At 42.9% G+C, this 17,008-nt stretch overlaps 1 protein-coding gene across 1 annotated transcript in view; it reads right to left on the minus strand.

Annotated features, from left to right (window-relative positions):
* Window positions 1-17,008, minus strand: part of IGDCC3 (immunoglobulin superfamily DCC subclass member 3) — a 107,577-nt gene that overhangs the window by 22,626 nt on the left and 67,943 nt on the right. Inside the window, exon 7 of the mRNA XM_018571268.1 lies at window positions 2,064-2,229. Within this exon, the coding sequence (XP_018426770.1) occupies window positions 2,064-2,229 (166 nt within the window). The remainder of the gene's footprint in view (window positions 1-2,063; window positions 2,230-17,008) is intronic.

Below are 17,008 nucleotides of genomic sequence, written 5' to 3' on the forward strand. Positions count from 1 at the left end.
CCAAACCATCATTCACTTTTAATTGGTTACACTTGTCTCATTGCACCATTGATTTATATGACTTTGTATTGTGTATGCACTAGTTTATCTCTGTATTTTGCATGGACTTTGTAAATGTATTTTGTATCTTTTCTACTACAATTAATGTATGCATTGTTTTTTGGGTGTGCTAACTTGATTAATTTACTTGGATTGTCATTAAGGGAGGAGGGTTACAGTAGTTCCCCTCATTTAAAGTTTTAGCACTCTTTTAGAAGGTGTGCCATGCTTAAACCCATCCCTCCCCATGTAACAAGTGTTTGAAGATTAATTCCACTTTAAAAATATAAAAAAGGAAAAAAAATATTTAAACACTTTAATATAATAATTAATAATAATTGCTACACAAGCCATTTTGTAATTTAATGTTATTAAAAATGACCTTTGCATTTAAAACTGTAACTGCTGTAATGTTCTAAATCTCAAATGTCAATGCAATATGGTGACCGGGAGGCATTCCGTACACAGATGGTGTACACAACGCCCCCAGATGGTCACTTTCTGCTTCTGTGATTGGCTGACTTATTTTCCTAGAAGTCTGCACTAAGATACAAGTATAATTTTTGGCATCCTCCGCAATAGGAATTTCATTTTTGGTGAGAGACTCCCTAAGGCAGTGGTGGCGAACCTTGGCACTCCAGCTGTTTTGGAACTACAAGTCCCATGAGGCATTGCAAGGCTCCGACAGCCACAGACATAACTCCCAGAGGCAGATGCATGTTGGGATTTGAAGTTTTGGCACTGATGGAGTGCCAAGGTTCGCCACCACTGCCCTAAGGTTTGTTTACTACTAAAGGGATGCCGACACTGCAGCTTACCTCATTACAACACCGAGTCCACCAACTGATTACAATGAACCCAGACCCTCCCATTCAGGGATCAGTTTGGAAATGCAACAAAAGCTATTTCTTCAGAATAGAACCAGGTAGGAGGATTGATTTTTTTTCTCAACAAAAGTGGATTTTTTTTTTTAATGTGTGAGAATGACAGATACAATATTCGGGCTAGTCTTGGAGATCAGTGAACTTTATCGACATCTCCAAAAATGTTGTTATTTCTTTATGATATAATTATCACACACACTGACTTACTGCAGTGATTTTCAGTAATCCATTAACAACCTACCAGAAATCACCTATCATTAAAGTGAACCTGTCACTCATTTGAAACTGTTAAGAGTAAAGCTCCTTTCTAAGAGAATACACCACAACATGGCAACTAATATCTTTCTCAGACACTTTGTTAGTGGTCTCTGCCTTTTCTAACTTCTACAGCAAGCCCCACCAGTGGTCATTCCCCTGACCAATGGTAGTGTTCTAATTGGCCTATTAGACAGTGATAATAAAGTGGTTCCAATAATAAAGTGAAATTTACCTTGTGGAAATATTTTTGGTGTTTACTTGTAGGCAAAATGTTTACATTTAATAATACAAATCCACTAACATGTTCACTATAAAATATATTTCCACTTTTGCAGTCAAATGTGAGAATTTACAAGGTATGTATGCATCTTGGGTGAGGGGAAGTGCAATTTGTTTAAAAGTGTACTTATCCTTCAACTAAGAAATTACTTGAAAACTGAATCTGCAAAAACTCAGGCCAAACACCTCCCTCTCTCTGAATTCACTGCAGCACTCCCATACACCCTGCGGGTAAGAGAGAAGTTGCTCAGCACAAGACCATGCGACAAGATCCACCATTCCTTCCCTTTAGCACAGTTGAAAATCTGTTGCATGTGTCTGCAATGGACTATATTAAATACAGCACAGTTGCAATGTTTTCTGAATAACATTTGCAGGCCACTCATGTATTTGACTTGTTACCTAGAGCTGAACTTTTGTTTAAGCTGCTAAAACTTGATGCTTTATTGGTTGATGTAGGTTATGGCATTCCACTGCCCTATCCCTTATAATGGAGTTACGTTTTCACCATGCATGTTGCAATAAAAGCTATAGTTGTAATTTTACAGCAGCCACAGCTGTCTAATATCTTCTTCTCATTGCCTCTTTTTTTTTACATCATACCTGTTGTTATTCTTGAGCTTGATATGTCCATTGAGCTCCAGCTCCTGGCCATTCTTCAGCCATGTAATTTGAGGTGGTGGCTCTCCCTGGGCCAGACACGTAAAGATTGCTGTAGTGCCAACAGGCCGGGAAATGGACTGTGGGTGCTGGACAAACTCAGCTGGGGCTATAGAAGAGAAAAGAGAATTACTACCAATACCAGTGTCTTGGAAGAAGGGACTAAACAAGCAAAACTGAGAGCTCTGAGCTGTCATTTCATTATAAGAGTGCATACAGTATGAGAACAAATATTAATGATCAGGTCAGGGCCATTAATGTTTTTGTCTGTATATATGAATTTCTCAGATTCATTTAAAAAAAATAAATACAGAGCATATTTTATTACCAAGAAATGTTACACTCCACATAGCATGCACAGTGCTTTTTTTTTTTTTGGGGGGGATAGGTCATTGTATTTATGTGCACTATATTTGTCTCCATTCATTTGATCCAGAGTTTTCAGGTCTAACGTTCGGAAGCTGGCACACTTCTTCTCTTAGCACACTGTTCTGCAGGCAGCCAGTTGTCTGCTAAATCACCAAAGACTTCTATGGGGCTGACAACTAAGTCTGGCTGCATGCAGAGCATTGAGGGCAGAAGAGTGGCAGTTGTGGAAATTTATACCCACTGTATCCAGGTAAGTGTAATGATCAGCATCATACTCATCTCACCCTCTTCTAGAGATCTTTAAAGCCTGGACCTCCTTTTAAATTACAATATTGTTGATTCAGTGGAGGGCAAAACAAAATCCCAGTTCGGCAGCTGCCAATTAATCCTCACAGTGCGAAAAAATCCTTATTTGAAAGGCAGCAGATTCATTCCTTGCACTAATCACACCAGTAATGAATCCTTTTAAAGATAGTTGGGGATGCCATTACTACTAAAAAAAGATGTCCAATTAACAATTTACCACCTCCTTTGGCAAAGAATTCCTAAATCTGATCAACCTTGGGAAAACTCCTTTCTATGTTAGTAACATTTTTTTTTTCTTTTAATATAATATTTCCTATTTCTATAACTTAATTTTATTTTTAGCCTTTTTTTAGCTTTAGATAGAGTAGTGAATGATTTAACTTCTAGCAATCTCCTATTATCTGTACCTCAGCTGGAAAGTTTTAGCTTCTTATATGTCTTCCTGGCCTGGAACAGGGCACCAGCAATGAATGTTACTGCCAAGATACCTTTGAAGTAACCAGCTTTGCACTACTAACCCATTGTGCTCCTGGGCTTACACTTCAGCATTTGTAATTAAAGAGAGGGCTCAAATAATTAGCTAAATAGGGAGAAATTGCATACTTGCCAACATTCATAATCAAAATCACTTGATTTTATTCACTATTTATGTTGTGTCTAGCTAACAGTAGTATCCACCACCAGATATAATTTCCCCATCCTCACGTTTAGCATTGAAAGGTGCCATGGTCCTCCTTACCTGACCATAACAGTAGTATACAGTACATGCAGTGCTTTGGACTTCTCAATTACAGAGTAAAGCACAAGCCATGCTCACAAGGAGCTTTTCTGGGAACATATCTGATGCCTAATGTGCTATTGTTGGGGTACAACTTGTATTTATAAAGCTGTTTATATTCAGCCTTAAACACTACATCCATGATTTCTAAACGTAGATGCCTGTTATTCCCAGAGGGATAGTCTCAGAGGCTTAGATCCATATCCCTTATGATTCTGTTAGTCAACAACGCCCTTTCATTTTGTATTTTTAATAGAAAGGAGCTGCCCTCAGTAGATATAATGGGGGCCCTTTGCAGAGTAGGTCAAGGAAATGTGTAGCGTTTTTTACATTCTTTTTAAAATTATTTTCAAGAATAACATTTACCATTTAAAGCAGCCTTACAAACTGGTTTTCACAACCGATAACAAAAGCCACAACTCTCATATAAGAGGACTTATCTTCTCTTGACCTACGAGCTCTCCCTTGAGCTGTCCTATATAATTCCTCAAAGGGTTGTTGCCCTTTTACAACAGCCACCTTGCAAATAGGGCACTTTGCTCAAGAACCTCATAATTTCTCCACAGTACCTAATCACTTTACCCCCCTTTTTGACAATACTAACCTTCCTTTGAGCCTCTTAACCCCTATGCTTGGGGAACACATTTGATTTACCTGGCCTCAAACCAGACATTTTGTACACTCTTTTATTAGCTCATTTATTTCCTCTGCTTCTCTAGACATATGCGACAATTGGCTTAAGTAACTATAGTTGTCCTCCTACTACACAAAACTTACTTACTGACCACTAACTGAATTTCTTTTAAAAAACTGAGCCCTCTTTCTTGGAACCACCTCACGATACTTCTCTCCCTTTATATGATGTTCTAGGCGAGATGCTCTAATCACCTCCTTATTTGAGAGTGGAAATTTAAATTTTGTACATGCCGATGTACACAAGTGTTTGAATTTGGTTTCTTACATGTGTTACTGAAGCATTTTTGAACAGTCATATGAAGCATAACCAGCTTCTGCTTATTTTTTAAATACTTATTTATTGGAACAAGTCAATGGGAATGCAGTTTGAAATGCATGAATTTGAGAAACAACACATTTTTTCCCAAAGGCATCTGAGCCAGGATTCCTTGTGGCTGCATTTCACTTGGTTTTGATGCCCATGTACACCCTAAGTGGGCTACTTTGTGGAAGAACTTGGTGTCACTTCTTTGATACTGAGAGGTGTTTGAATGACATTTGAGCCTGTTACTCATAACTCTCCTTCAAGAAATCCTGCTACTGTAGTAATAAGTGGCAAACAATATGAAGATACCAAGGATTCCTCTCTTAAACAACATTATCTTTGTTATTGAAGTACACAAGTTGTTGTTTTTTTAAAGAATACCTATGTAAGGTCTCTGCTAAAAGAGTTGGGGGGACTGATGTTCAAGTGGAAATGACCAATGCTTTGGTGTTTATCTTTGTTATCAGGTAAAGAACTGCAAGGATTTCTGTAAAAAAGAGCATCAATTTCCTTATCATATTTTCACTCAAATAAGGATTATGTTTTAGAAACTGAAACTTCTTCAAAAAGCATAGATCTGCTTTAAACTCAATAAAGAAACCAAAGAATGCATAGCAGATATATCAGAGGTACAAACCGTGAAGGCGTTCTTAACTAACACCCTCAGTATCCACCATTCTTCACCCTGGGCATGGCCAGATGGCCTGCTTTCTCAATGGCAAACTGTAATTTGCGCTTTTATAGGAGGCATCGTGAAAGATGCTGAAGAGGAATGTGGGTGGATACGAACACTGCTGTACATTCAATGCACAGATCTCTCCTTTTGTCAGTGCTTTGTGTCTTTCTTTCTCTACAAGGGAAAGTGGTGCTGGGAAAATTTAGACATCCAAGGAAGAACTTGAGAGGGTCGATATATTAACACAATCAACGCCGCTGAAATGGCCTGGAGTTCAAACTTTTCAGTACATTAAATAGCAGCAGCATTAGTAATTTAATGGAAGAGGAATCAGCAGGGAAATGCACAGAAGTAATCACACAGCAGCACCGTGAGACAAGATATTCCCCGTTCACCAGATAAAGATCTATTTCTGTCTTCTTTCATCTAAGATATTTCCATTTTTTTTCAAAGGAAAATTAGGTTAAGAGAGGACAAGTCTTGATTCATGAATCCTGCATGTAGGCATACAGGCTTGTAATAGAGATGTTTGCTTAAGATACCATAGCCTAAAAATATTCATAAGTGAATCTAAAAAAAGGTGTTATTTTATGTAAAAGAGTTGCTATATGGGGTATGATCAAAAAATACGTGAATGCTGCTGCTGAGTGCCATCTAACGGAAAGGAAATGATCTTCAATACGCAAATCGGTGCATCGAACCTTAGTAACAGTGTGTGACAAGCGCCAACTTGTTCCTTGCAGTCAGTCGGTTGTGAGCCACGGCTGAAAGAAGTTTTAAAGTGCATTGTAAATCATGGATCACGAAAAACGCATTAACATGAAATTTTGTTACAAACAGCAAAAAAGTGCTAAAGAAACACACGAAATGTTAAAATTAGTTTATGGTGTTGCTGCTGTGATCATAAAGATGGTTTATAAGTGGTTAGAGGGATTTTGCAACAGTTGTGAATCGCTTAAAGACGAGGAGAGGTCAGGATGTCCTTCAACATCAAAAACCCAAGAGAATGTTGAAAGAGTAAGCGAAATGATTCAATCAAACAGGCAGTTGACTATTAAGGAAATTTCTGAGGATCTGAACATCACTTATGGTTCTGTTTTTGCATTTTAAAAAACAGATTTGAACATGAGGTGAGTGCGAAATTTGGCAATTTCTGTCAACTAAAAACATTACAGTGTGTCCTCATCCACCTTATTCACTAGATGTGGCACCATGCGACTTCTGTCTCTTCTCCAAAGTCAAAATGATCATAAAAGGTAAAAGTTTGAAATCGATTCAGGACATCGAGGCAGCCATGACAGGGCGACTAAAGGCACTCATGAAAAAGGACCTCCAGAAGTACTTCAGAAAGTGTTAAGAACGATGAGATAAGTGTGTTCGAAGAGAGGGAGAGTATTTTGAGGGGGATTCATGGCAATGTGTCTTTTACTGTAATTTCTTTATTTTTTTTTAAATTTAAACATTCACCGTATTTTTTGACAACACCTTGTATTATGAATAAATATGTTTGAATGATTACTCATACTAGCTTTATAGAAAAGGGGATTATTGATCTTGTATGTAACTTTTTATGGTCAATGACTGACACAGCCCTCCCTTCCCCACTCAAATGCACCTGACAAGCGGTGGCTCTGAGTGCCTCCTGCAGAGGTACTCCTAATTTGTGTTTCTCTGTGACAGTGACACAGATGCAGGACTTGTAATATTGTATTTACTGCTACATAATAACTTTCAGCAAAGAAACAACGGCGCAGGTGGATACTTCAGAGGAACTGTAGGGTGCACTCAAGTCACTGTAAGTGTCATTCAACACAGCACAGTCTTAGGGATTAAGTGACAAGCTGCAGCCCTATTCAGACGTCTGTCTTTCTCCTCCAGTGACATTCCACAATGCTTTAGAGAAAGCACCCAAGTATCTTACATTTGACAATAGCAGAAATTGCTTACAGGTTTTCAATAGTCTCAGGTATGGTAAACCTCAAGAGAGCCCTGAACCATGATGGCAATATAATCCACAAAGGTAACCAAGACATCTGACAAGGCACACTTCACTCTGCAACAAAGTTCACCTGCACACTTCTTTCACAGAACACCACTTACAGCAGCTCTTTGTCCAAGCTCTTCCCATGGAGTCCCAACGCACTAATCGGGTGAAGGAATGGACTCCTGTAGTCAAGGAGCCCTACTTGATTAGACATCGGTGCTGTAAGGTAGCATCCAAACCCTAAAGTGAACCTGTGGCCAAATAATGCACACTAAAGTATTTAAATATTCCGTACAAGCAGTAAGAGCATTGTGGCAAATTAATTTTCAAAGTTCACAACACAGGAACTGAAATATTTTCTCTATGTGACAGACCTTATAATATAAACGCACTGCAGGTATTTCTAAGCTGTTAGAAACAGACTTGAGAGCCTTTGTTTCTGATCTTTGAGGATTTTTTAGAATTAATAACTTTGTAATAAACTCAGCTAGAGAGGTCAGGAAAGGTTTGTTTTAAAGCTCCTTTACTATTGTTAAAAATATGTAAATAGTTTAATGTCCAAATTATGGGCACAGGTGCAATCAATGAACAATAACTCTAAAGGCCCATTATACAAAAAATATACACCATTTAATAATTATATATTTTAATTTTTTACGTTAAGCACAATATATAAAGTAAATACATAGATGAATGTCTGATGTTTAAAGTAGAAGATGATCAGATCAAGAGGCATCATCTAAGGCCCTGGTTCTCAACTAGTGGGTCGCAACCCAAAAGTTGGTTGCAGCCCTGTGTTCAGTGAGTTGTGGAGTGAAGGGTTGCCACCTGTCTGCATGTTCCATTCTTCTCTGGGCAGAGGGGGGTTGGGATGTTCCAGGTAAGGGGACCCCCAGGGCTTCCATCAGAGAGGTAATGCCGATGCATATGCAAGGGTCTCGGGCAGCTTGGGGGGCCCAGGCCACATCCTAGGAGATTTTGCTCTATAGTGCAATAATCACAACTCCTTGGCACGGCCCAGGCCCCCCTATACAAAAACAGCTACTTGGTACCTTCCTGTGTAGTGACAGGAAGGTTTTTTTTCTCTTCATGAGGCGGTGCTGTAGCATTGGCGGGCGAGTGGTGGCTGGAGTGGTAAGTATCATCTTAAAATATCTGCACCAAGGTCAGCCGTAGGTTCCATTAGCACTACCCACTGCTTATTCATATGGAAATTGTAGGATTTGCATAATAATGAGCCTCAATATGATTTGCATATGAACGCGGAGGTAGTTCATTCATATGCAAATCACATCATGGTTCATTAATATTCAAATCCCAGCCACTGGTGCCCACACACACTGTGCACCCACAGCGCTCACCCACAGCATGCACCCACAGCGCCCACACACAGACACTGTGCACCCACAGCCACACACACGCTCTGCACCCACAGTGCCCACACACTCTTCACCCACAACACCAACACACTCTGCACCCACACACAGACTGTGCACCCACCTATTCTCTGCACCCACAGCGCTCACACACTCTGTGCACCTGTTGTTGCTCTGTGCAAGTTGTTTTGTGGAATAAATTATAATGTTTCGGAGATTAAATTCTTTTTGGGTCATGACTTAATGACCAAGGACCAAAAGTGGGTCCTGAGATTGCACAGGTTGAGAACCACTGATCTAAGATAAGTCCTTAAAGCAGCATTTGGAGGGTGGGGGAGAGATTGTGACTTTAATGTCTTTTAAGCAGATTTTCAGATCTGGGGTTATAAAAGATAGTATAGTGTGTACTACTGTAACTTCCTATCTAAAAATCGTATAGAAAAAACTACCGGCTGTCATGTTATTGTTTCCTCAGTTTATCTGCAATAGCAGCCAACACAAAGCAATACTTTTAAGTGTTCTCGTTTATCCTATATTATGTCAGGGACTCCCATATATAAACAGATTTACATTGCAAGTATTGTGTATTGTAAATGGCAATAGCTTCGCAGCTGTATGTTTTTCAGTAATATTCAATTCATCCAAATAGAACAAAAATGGAATCCTAAACACAGTAAACTCACGGTTATTCGGAAAATATTATTACATATATTAACCACAATCAAAATCAGGGGACTTTTGGCCTGATGAAGGTCCTGGTGGAGGATGGTGGGCAAACATAAACAACTGGCCCTTTTAAGCTAGACTTGGCGTATAAGGTCTACATGAAGGCAGTCAGAGGTTGACCGATACCTGAAGCCTCTCTCCTCCTATGCTGCGGCATCCCCACGTCCTATACACTGTGTATAGAATGTGATGACTCAGGGACCTTAGGCTGCTGCAGCAGAGGAGGAGAGAGGCTCCAGGTGAGTATAACTTTTTTTTTTTTTTATGTCTATCAACACCAGTGTCCTAAGCTGGCCATATTCGGGATCACATTTCACTCTATTTGTGCTGAAGTGGCTGAAATTCAATCACTGACTGCACATTCAACAAAAATGAAGGATTGCACAATACAATAGCCGGCAGAGGAGATTTATCCATCCAATGTCTTTAGCGTGGATGGGGGAATCAAATGATTTCTCTTGTTCAGCTTGTAAAGCTTGTGTATGGCAAACTTTACACAGGGATGGCCATATGTTTTTGTTATAAATACATGCTGAGCTCCTTAAATAGTAGTGCTAACTGGTAGCCAGTAATTTATATTTTTATTGTGTATTTACGGTACTAATCATTATTGTGATTTATTGAACACAGCAGAATCTCTAAGTGGCTTATTCTGTATTTGATTTATCTCAGAATCCTTTAAGTAAAAAAGCTGTTTACACTTTCCAAGGCACCTGAAGGAGAATCAACATGTTCCTAATTTAAATCCAGCCTTGTAATGTGCAGCATAAACTAGTGTGTAATATGGTCATGAAAATATGGCACAGGAAGTATACAAAACTGTAAAATGAAAACATTTATTTCAGCTCTATGTGACCTTTACAAAGCACAGTGTGACCTCACTAAAAACCGACCTTTAAAGCAGACATATATAAGTTTTTAATGTGCATGTATGCTAAGTTATGTGCAAGTGTAACAGTTGGTATTTATTAGTTCTCAAAGAGACAAGATTGCTTCTCCTGATAATGCTTTCACCGTACTTTCTCCTTAGATGGTCAGCACTATCTGGGTTTAGGCATCACCCAGGGTCAACGTCTATTTCTTAATATTCTTTCTCTTTCACAGTATATTCTGTGTCTTTATGTTTCAGGCTGAGTGTAATCATCTAAAGCTGGCCATACACTATACAATCTGTACCATGTCCTTCAGGTTTACCAAATCTGTGTAATATGGGGGCAAATCTAAACAAGCAATTCAATTTGTATCAAGACCTTGCACTGCATAGTTGAAAGCAAATCTAAATTGTACATTCGGACTGTATACAGTATGGTCAGATATATACAGATCAGCCTCTGCTGTACATCTTACAAAGTTAATTCAGTGTGATCATGGGCGGAAGGACAGTTGAGTAAACGGCAACTCCTTCCTACAGAAGACTAATTACATAATTCTCCCAGATTGTATCTCTCAGACTAGGGAATGCCCTTGCCTGGCGCTCAAGACTTTTTGTTGATAAACGTTACAGCTTCTTTTTATTCTGTTTTGGTTAATTGTATTGTTTTAAATTCTAAGTCAGAAATATTTTTGTGCAGACTTGTAAAGTTACTGACAGATCCACTTTAAGAACTTTAATTTCACTTCCGGTTCCGGCGCCCACCACAGCGGCTGCACATGTAACGTGCTCCAGCTACTCGGGACCACCACACGCCTATAAAATCTATTTACTGCTCCCCGACACCTACGACCAGGCTGCTCTATTGAACCGCACTGACCTGAGCTCCAGATGGATAAATTTGTTGCCCAAACGGGTGATCGCTCACGTTCAGATCACCGGAGGAGTGAGAAAGGCGCCATCGGGCCTTCAGAGGCCTCCAAGTCTGCTTCGTCCATGGCGGGATCCGGCTCAGAGGAGGATAACGCCGCGTACCCTTCCTCCATCGCGGCGGCGGTGGCCAGACTCCTCAGGCCTACTATACAAGAGGCAGTGGATAACGCCGTCCTAAAGGGGATTCAGGCACTGCGCCACGATATCATCGCCCAATCACAACGCCTAGCGGAAGCCGAATCCCGCATTACACTGTTGGAGGACGAGCTGGCTAGAGCCCACACGAATATACGGGAGACGGTGAAAACCCAAAGGTACCTACTGGAGAAAGTCGATGACCTCGAGAACCGGTCACGGCGTAGCAACCTACGTATAATTGGCATACCGGAATGCTATCTCCCGATGCCTTGATGGAGCTTTGTGCGCGTACTATTCCCTCTGCCCTGGGCATACCCACTGCGTGCGCGGTGGAAAGAGCACACCGCCTCGGTGCACAGAAACCAGACGCGACACGCCCACGCCCGGTCCTAGCCAAGTACCTCAATTACGCTGTCAAAGCCGCCATCCTCCGAGCTTCGCGTGCCAACTCCGACCTCCGGGTGGATGGGCACAAGATATTGCTGTTTGCAGATTATTCGGCGGAGGTTGGGAAGAAACGGAAGGCCTTTGCAGAAGTGTGCAAGATTCTCTACCAAAGAGGCATCAGGTTCTCCCTGCCACGCTACATCTCCAAAACCCGGAGGGGGAGAAGCTGATTTTTGCTACGCCTAACAAAGCCCACAAGTTTTTGGACTCTCATTCCCAGACTCTCTCTAACATGGAGCCACGTTCTCAAGCCAGTGGGAAAAGTATGAGACTCTCCCCACCGTCCCCCAACAAATCCGATCGGGAGTCAGACCGGGATACTCTTCCTACCTGAGGGTCCCATGGAACGCTTTGCTGACATTTTGGCGGGGCCTATATCAGAGATTGCACCGGTTCCTCGCAGCCCCTATGTCCCGCAGGGATACTCCATGGATGAGGGACTTTCTCTAACCTACCGATGGTGTCGTTATTTTCTCTCTCCTTCGGTTTCTTCCTTGAATGTTAATCCTTGACTTTACATATTTTTTATTTCTTTTTATTTCTTTTTTCTCAAGGTCTGTGCTACCACCTAGAGGGGACCCCTTATCCTCCTCACGGTTTTGAGATGGGAAGGGTGGGGAGGGCCTCTACACATGTCTCATTGAGTAGCACTCAACATATACTGTTTATAGACAGAGTTGAAGGGATGCAGCGAAAATCGTTGATCGGTGGTTAGATGGCCCCCTGTTTAGCGAGGCAGGTTGATTGTGCTAGTGTTGGTGGGAAAAAAAGGAAGTCACTAATGTTATTTACCGGGATTTCAACCAACTTTGCATTTCCTGGGTGCATCTACAGTTGTTATAGTTGTATAATGTTTTTTTTGTTCATTCTTTCTAGCCTCCTCCCAGCGTTGCAGCCTCCTCTCGAGCGGATATTTTGAAGAACCCTCCTCTCCTCGTGGCCTCTCCACTCGCTCCTCCTACCCATCGCATCCTCCTACAGGTATTTTTTTACACATGGTTGACACATGGACCCTCACGGTATCAAGTCTTTTGTATGATACATGAATGTCATCCTTGATGCAATTTAGGGTGGTTTCCTGGAATGTTAAAGGCCGCCGATCCCCCCATAAGAGGTCAAAAGTTCTATGACATTTAGCCACACTCAAGGTCGACATAGCAATGCTTCAGGAGACCCACTTATCCCTGGCGGACCTCCCTCGTCTTAGGAAATATTGGGTGGGTGATGTCGTTGGATCTCCCTCAGACGGCAGAAAAGCGGGAGTAGCGATTCTACTGCGAAAAACCCTACCCTTCCAAATTATTGACTCTTCCATTGACACGGAGGGTCATAGGGTTAGACTTCACCTCCGGCTATATAATACAGACTATGTACTTTATAATTTATACGCCCCTAACTCCCCAACCAAATCATTCTTCCAGGAAATCACTCAGCTGGTGGCCCAAGAACAATTTGACAACATAATACTAGGAGGAGACATGAACTCAGTCATGTCTACTCTGGAGGATAGACGATCGTCTACACGCAGGGATAGACCCACATCTCTGACAACCCAGTCCGCCCTAAATCTCTTTCATGATACGCTGTCTCTACATGATGTGTGGAGACTGCGCAATCCAGAGGGGAGAGAATATACTCATTGCTCCATGGTACACGACTCGTTCTCCCGCATAGATTATCTTTTCTGTTCTACAGCCCTACTGCCAGTCACAAAGAGTGCCACTATCCACGATATTGTAGTGTCTGACCATGCACCTATTGAGCTTCTATTTCGCACCACACTCCCCAAGGGAAATGCAAAATTGTGGAGATTCCCCTCTCGTCTCCTTAAGGACTCTTCCTTCAGGGAAGCGGTTAAGACGGGTTGGTGGGACTATGTCGCCACCAATTCGAAATTATTATACCAGAACTTTTTTCCCTCATACCACTAACTCTGTTAACATACTGTAGGTCAAACTTCCAGTTCTGGCGCCCACCACAGCGGCTGCACATGTAACGTGCTCCGGCTACTCGGGACCACCACACGCCTATAAAATCTATTTATTGCTCCCGACACCTACGACCAGGCTACTCTATTGAACCGCACTGACCTGAGCTCCAGATGGATACATTTGTTGCCCGAACGGGTGAGCGCTCACGTTCAGGTCACCGGAGGAGTGAGAAAGGCGCCATCGGGCCTTCACAGGCCTCCAAGTCTCCTTCGTCCATGGCGGGATCCGGCTCAGAGGAGGATAACGCCGCGGACCCTTCCTCCATCGCGGCGGCCAGACTCCTTCGGCCTACTATACAAGAGGCAGTGGATAACGCCATCCTAAAGGGGATTCAGGCACTGCGCCACGATACCATCGCACAATCACAACGCCTCGCGGAAGCCGAATCCCGCATTACACTGTTGGAGGACGAGCTGGCTAGAGCCCACACGAATATACGGGAGACGGTAAAAACCCAAAAAGGTACCTACTGGAGAAAGTGGATGACCTCGAGAACCGCTCACGGCGTAGCAACCTACGTATAATTGGCATACCGGAAAGCTATCCCCCCCGATGCCTTGATGGAGCTTTGTGCGCGTACTATTCCCTCTGCCCTGGGCATACCCACTGCGTGCGCGGTGGAAAGAGCACACCGCCTCGGTGCACAGAAACCAGACGCGCCCACGCCCGGTCCTAGCCAAGTACCTCAATTACGCTGTCAAAGCCGCCATCCTCCGAGCTTCGCGTGCCAACTCCGACCTCCGGGTGGATGGGCACAAGATATTGCTGTTTGCAGATTACTCGGCGGAGGTTGGGAAGAAACGGAAGGCCTTTGCAGAAGTGTGCAAGATTCTCTACCAAAGAGGCATCAGGTTCTCCCTGGCCTATCACTCCGAGCTTCGCGTGCCAACTCCGACCTCCGGGTGGATGGGCACAAGATATTGCTGTTTGCAGATTATTCGGCGGAGGTTGGGAAGAAACGGAAGGCCTTTGCAGAAGTGTGCAAGATTCTCTACCAAAGAGGCATCAGGTTCTCCCTGCCACGCTACATCTCCAAAACCCGGAGGGGGAGAAGCTGATTTTTGCTACGCCTAACAAAGCCCACAAGTTTTTGGACTCTCATTCCCAGACTCTCTCTAACATGGAGCCACGTTCTCAAGCCAGTGGGAAAAGTATGAGACTCTCCCCACCGTCCCCCAACAAATCCGATCGGGAGTCAGACCGGGATACTCTTCCTACCTGAGGGTCCCATGGAACGCTTTGCTGACATTTTGGCGGGGCCTATATCAGAGATTGCACCGGTTCCTCGCAGCCCCTATGTCCCGCAGGGATACTCCATGGATGAGGGACTTTCTCTAACCTACCGATGGTGTCGTTATTTTCTCTCTCCTTCGGTTTCTTCCTTGAATGTTAATCCTTGACTTTACATATTTTTTATTTCTTTTTATTTCTTTTTTCTCAAGGTCTGTGCTACCACCTAGAGGGGACCCCTTATCCTCCTCACGGTTTTGAGATGGGAAGGGTGGGGAGGGCCTCTACACATGTCTCATTGAGTAGCACTCAACATATACTGTTTATAGACAGAGTTGAAGGGATGCAGCGAAAATCGTTGATCGGTGGTTAGATGGCCCCCTGTTTAGCGAGGCAGGTTGATTGTGCTAGTGTTGGTGGGAAAAAAAGGAAGTCACTAATGTTATTTACCGGGATTTCGACCAACTTTGCATTTCCTGGGTGCATCTACAGTTGTTATAGTTGTATAATGTTTTTTTTGTTCATTCTTTCTAGCCTCCTCCCAGCGTTGCAGCCTCCTCTCGAGCGGATATTTTGAAGAACCCTCCTCTCCTCGTGGCCTCTCCACTCGCTCCTCCTACCCATCGCATCCTCCTACAGGTATTTTTTTACACATGGTTGACACATGGACCCTCACGGTATCAAGTCTTTTGTATGATACATGAATGTCATCCTTGATGCAATTTAGGGTGGTTTCCTGGAATGTTAAAGGCCGCCGATCCCCCCATAAGAGGTCAAAAGTTCTATGACATTTAGCCACACTCAAGGTCGACATAGCAATGCTTCAGGAGACCCACTTATCAGAGCGGATATTTTGAAGAACCCTCCTCTCCTCGTGGCCTCTCCACTCGCTCCTCCTACCCATCGCATCCTCCTACAGGTATTTTTTTACACATGGTTGACACATGGACCCTCACGGTATCAAGTCTTTTGTATGATACATGAATGTCATCCTTGATGCAATTTAGGGTGGTTTCCTGGAATGTTAAAGGCCGCCGATCCCCCCATAAGAGGTCAAAAGTTCTATGACATTTAGCCACACTCAAGGTCGACATAGCAATGCTTCAGGAGACCCACTTATCCCTAGCGGACCTCCCTCGTCTTAGGAAATATTGGGTGGGTGATGTCGTTGGATCTCCCTCAGACGGCAGAAAAGCGGGAGTAGCGATTCTACTGCGAAAAACCCTACCCTTCCAAATTATTGACTCTTCCATTGACACGGAGGGTCATAGGGTTAGACTTCACCTCCGGCTATATAATACAGACTATGTACTTTATAATTTATACGCCCCTAACTCCCCAACCAAATCATTCTTCCAGGAAATCACTCAGCTGGTGGCCCAAGAACAATTTGACAACATAATACTAGGAGGAGACATGAACTCAGTCATGTCTACTCTGGAGGATAGACGATCGTCTACACGCAGGGATAGACCCACATCTCTGACAACCCAGTCCGCCCTAAATCTCTTTCATGATACGCTGTCTCTACATGATGTGTGGAGACTGCGCAATCCAGAGGGGAGAGAATATACTCATTGCTCCATGGTACACGACTCGTTCTCCCGCATAGATTATCTTTTCTGTTCTACAGCCCTACTGCCAGTCACAAAGAGTGCCACTATCCACGATATTGTAGTGTCTGACCATGCACCTATTGAGCTTCTATTTCGCACCACATTCCCCAAGGGAAATGCAAAATTGTGGAGATTCCCCTCTCGTCTCCTTAAGGACTCTTCCTTCAGGGAAGCGTTTAAGACGGGTTGGTGGGACTATGTCGCCACCAATTCGAACTCCGTTTCCTCACCAATAATGTTTTGGGAAGCGGGAAAAGCTTTCTTGCGTGGGAAAGTAATGTCCTATGTCCACGGTAAGACTAAGGCGGTAACGGCTGAATACCATAGCGCAGGTGGGGTACTTAGACAAGCTTATGTAGATTTTAAAAATCATCCCTCTATCTCCACCAAAACTGCATGGACGAAAGCGAAGGGCGAATACGAAACCAGGCCGGACAAATTCGAATT

The sequence above is a fragment of the Nanorana parkeri genome, unplaced genomic scaffold, assembly GCF_000935625.1.
Source record: "Nanorana parkeri isolate BGI_ZX_2015 unplaced genomic scaffold, ASM93562v1 scaffold1720, whole genome shotgun sequence".
NCBI classification, from domain to species: domain Eukaryota; kingdom Metazoa; phylum Chordata; class Amphibia; order Anura; family Dicroglossidae; genus Nanorana; species Nanorana parkeri.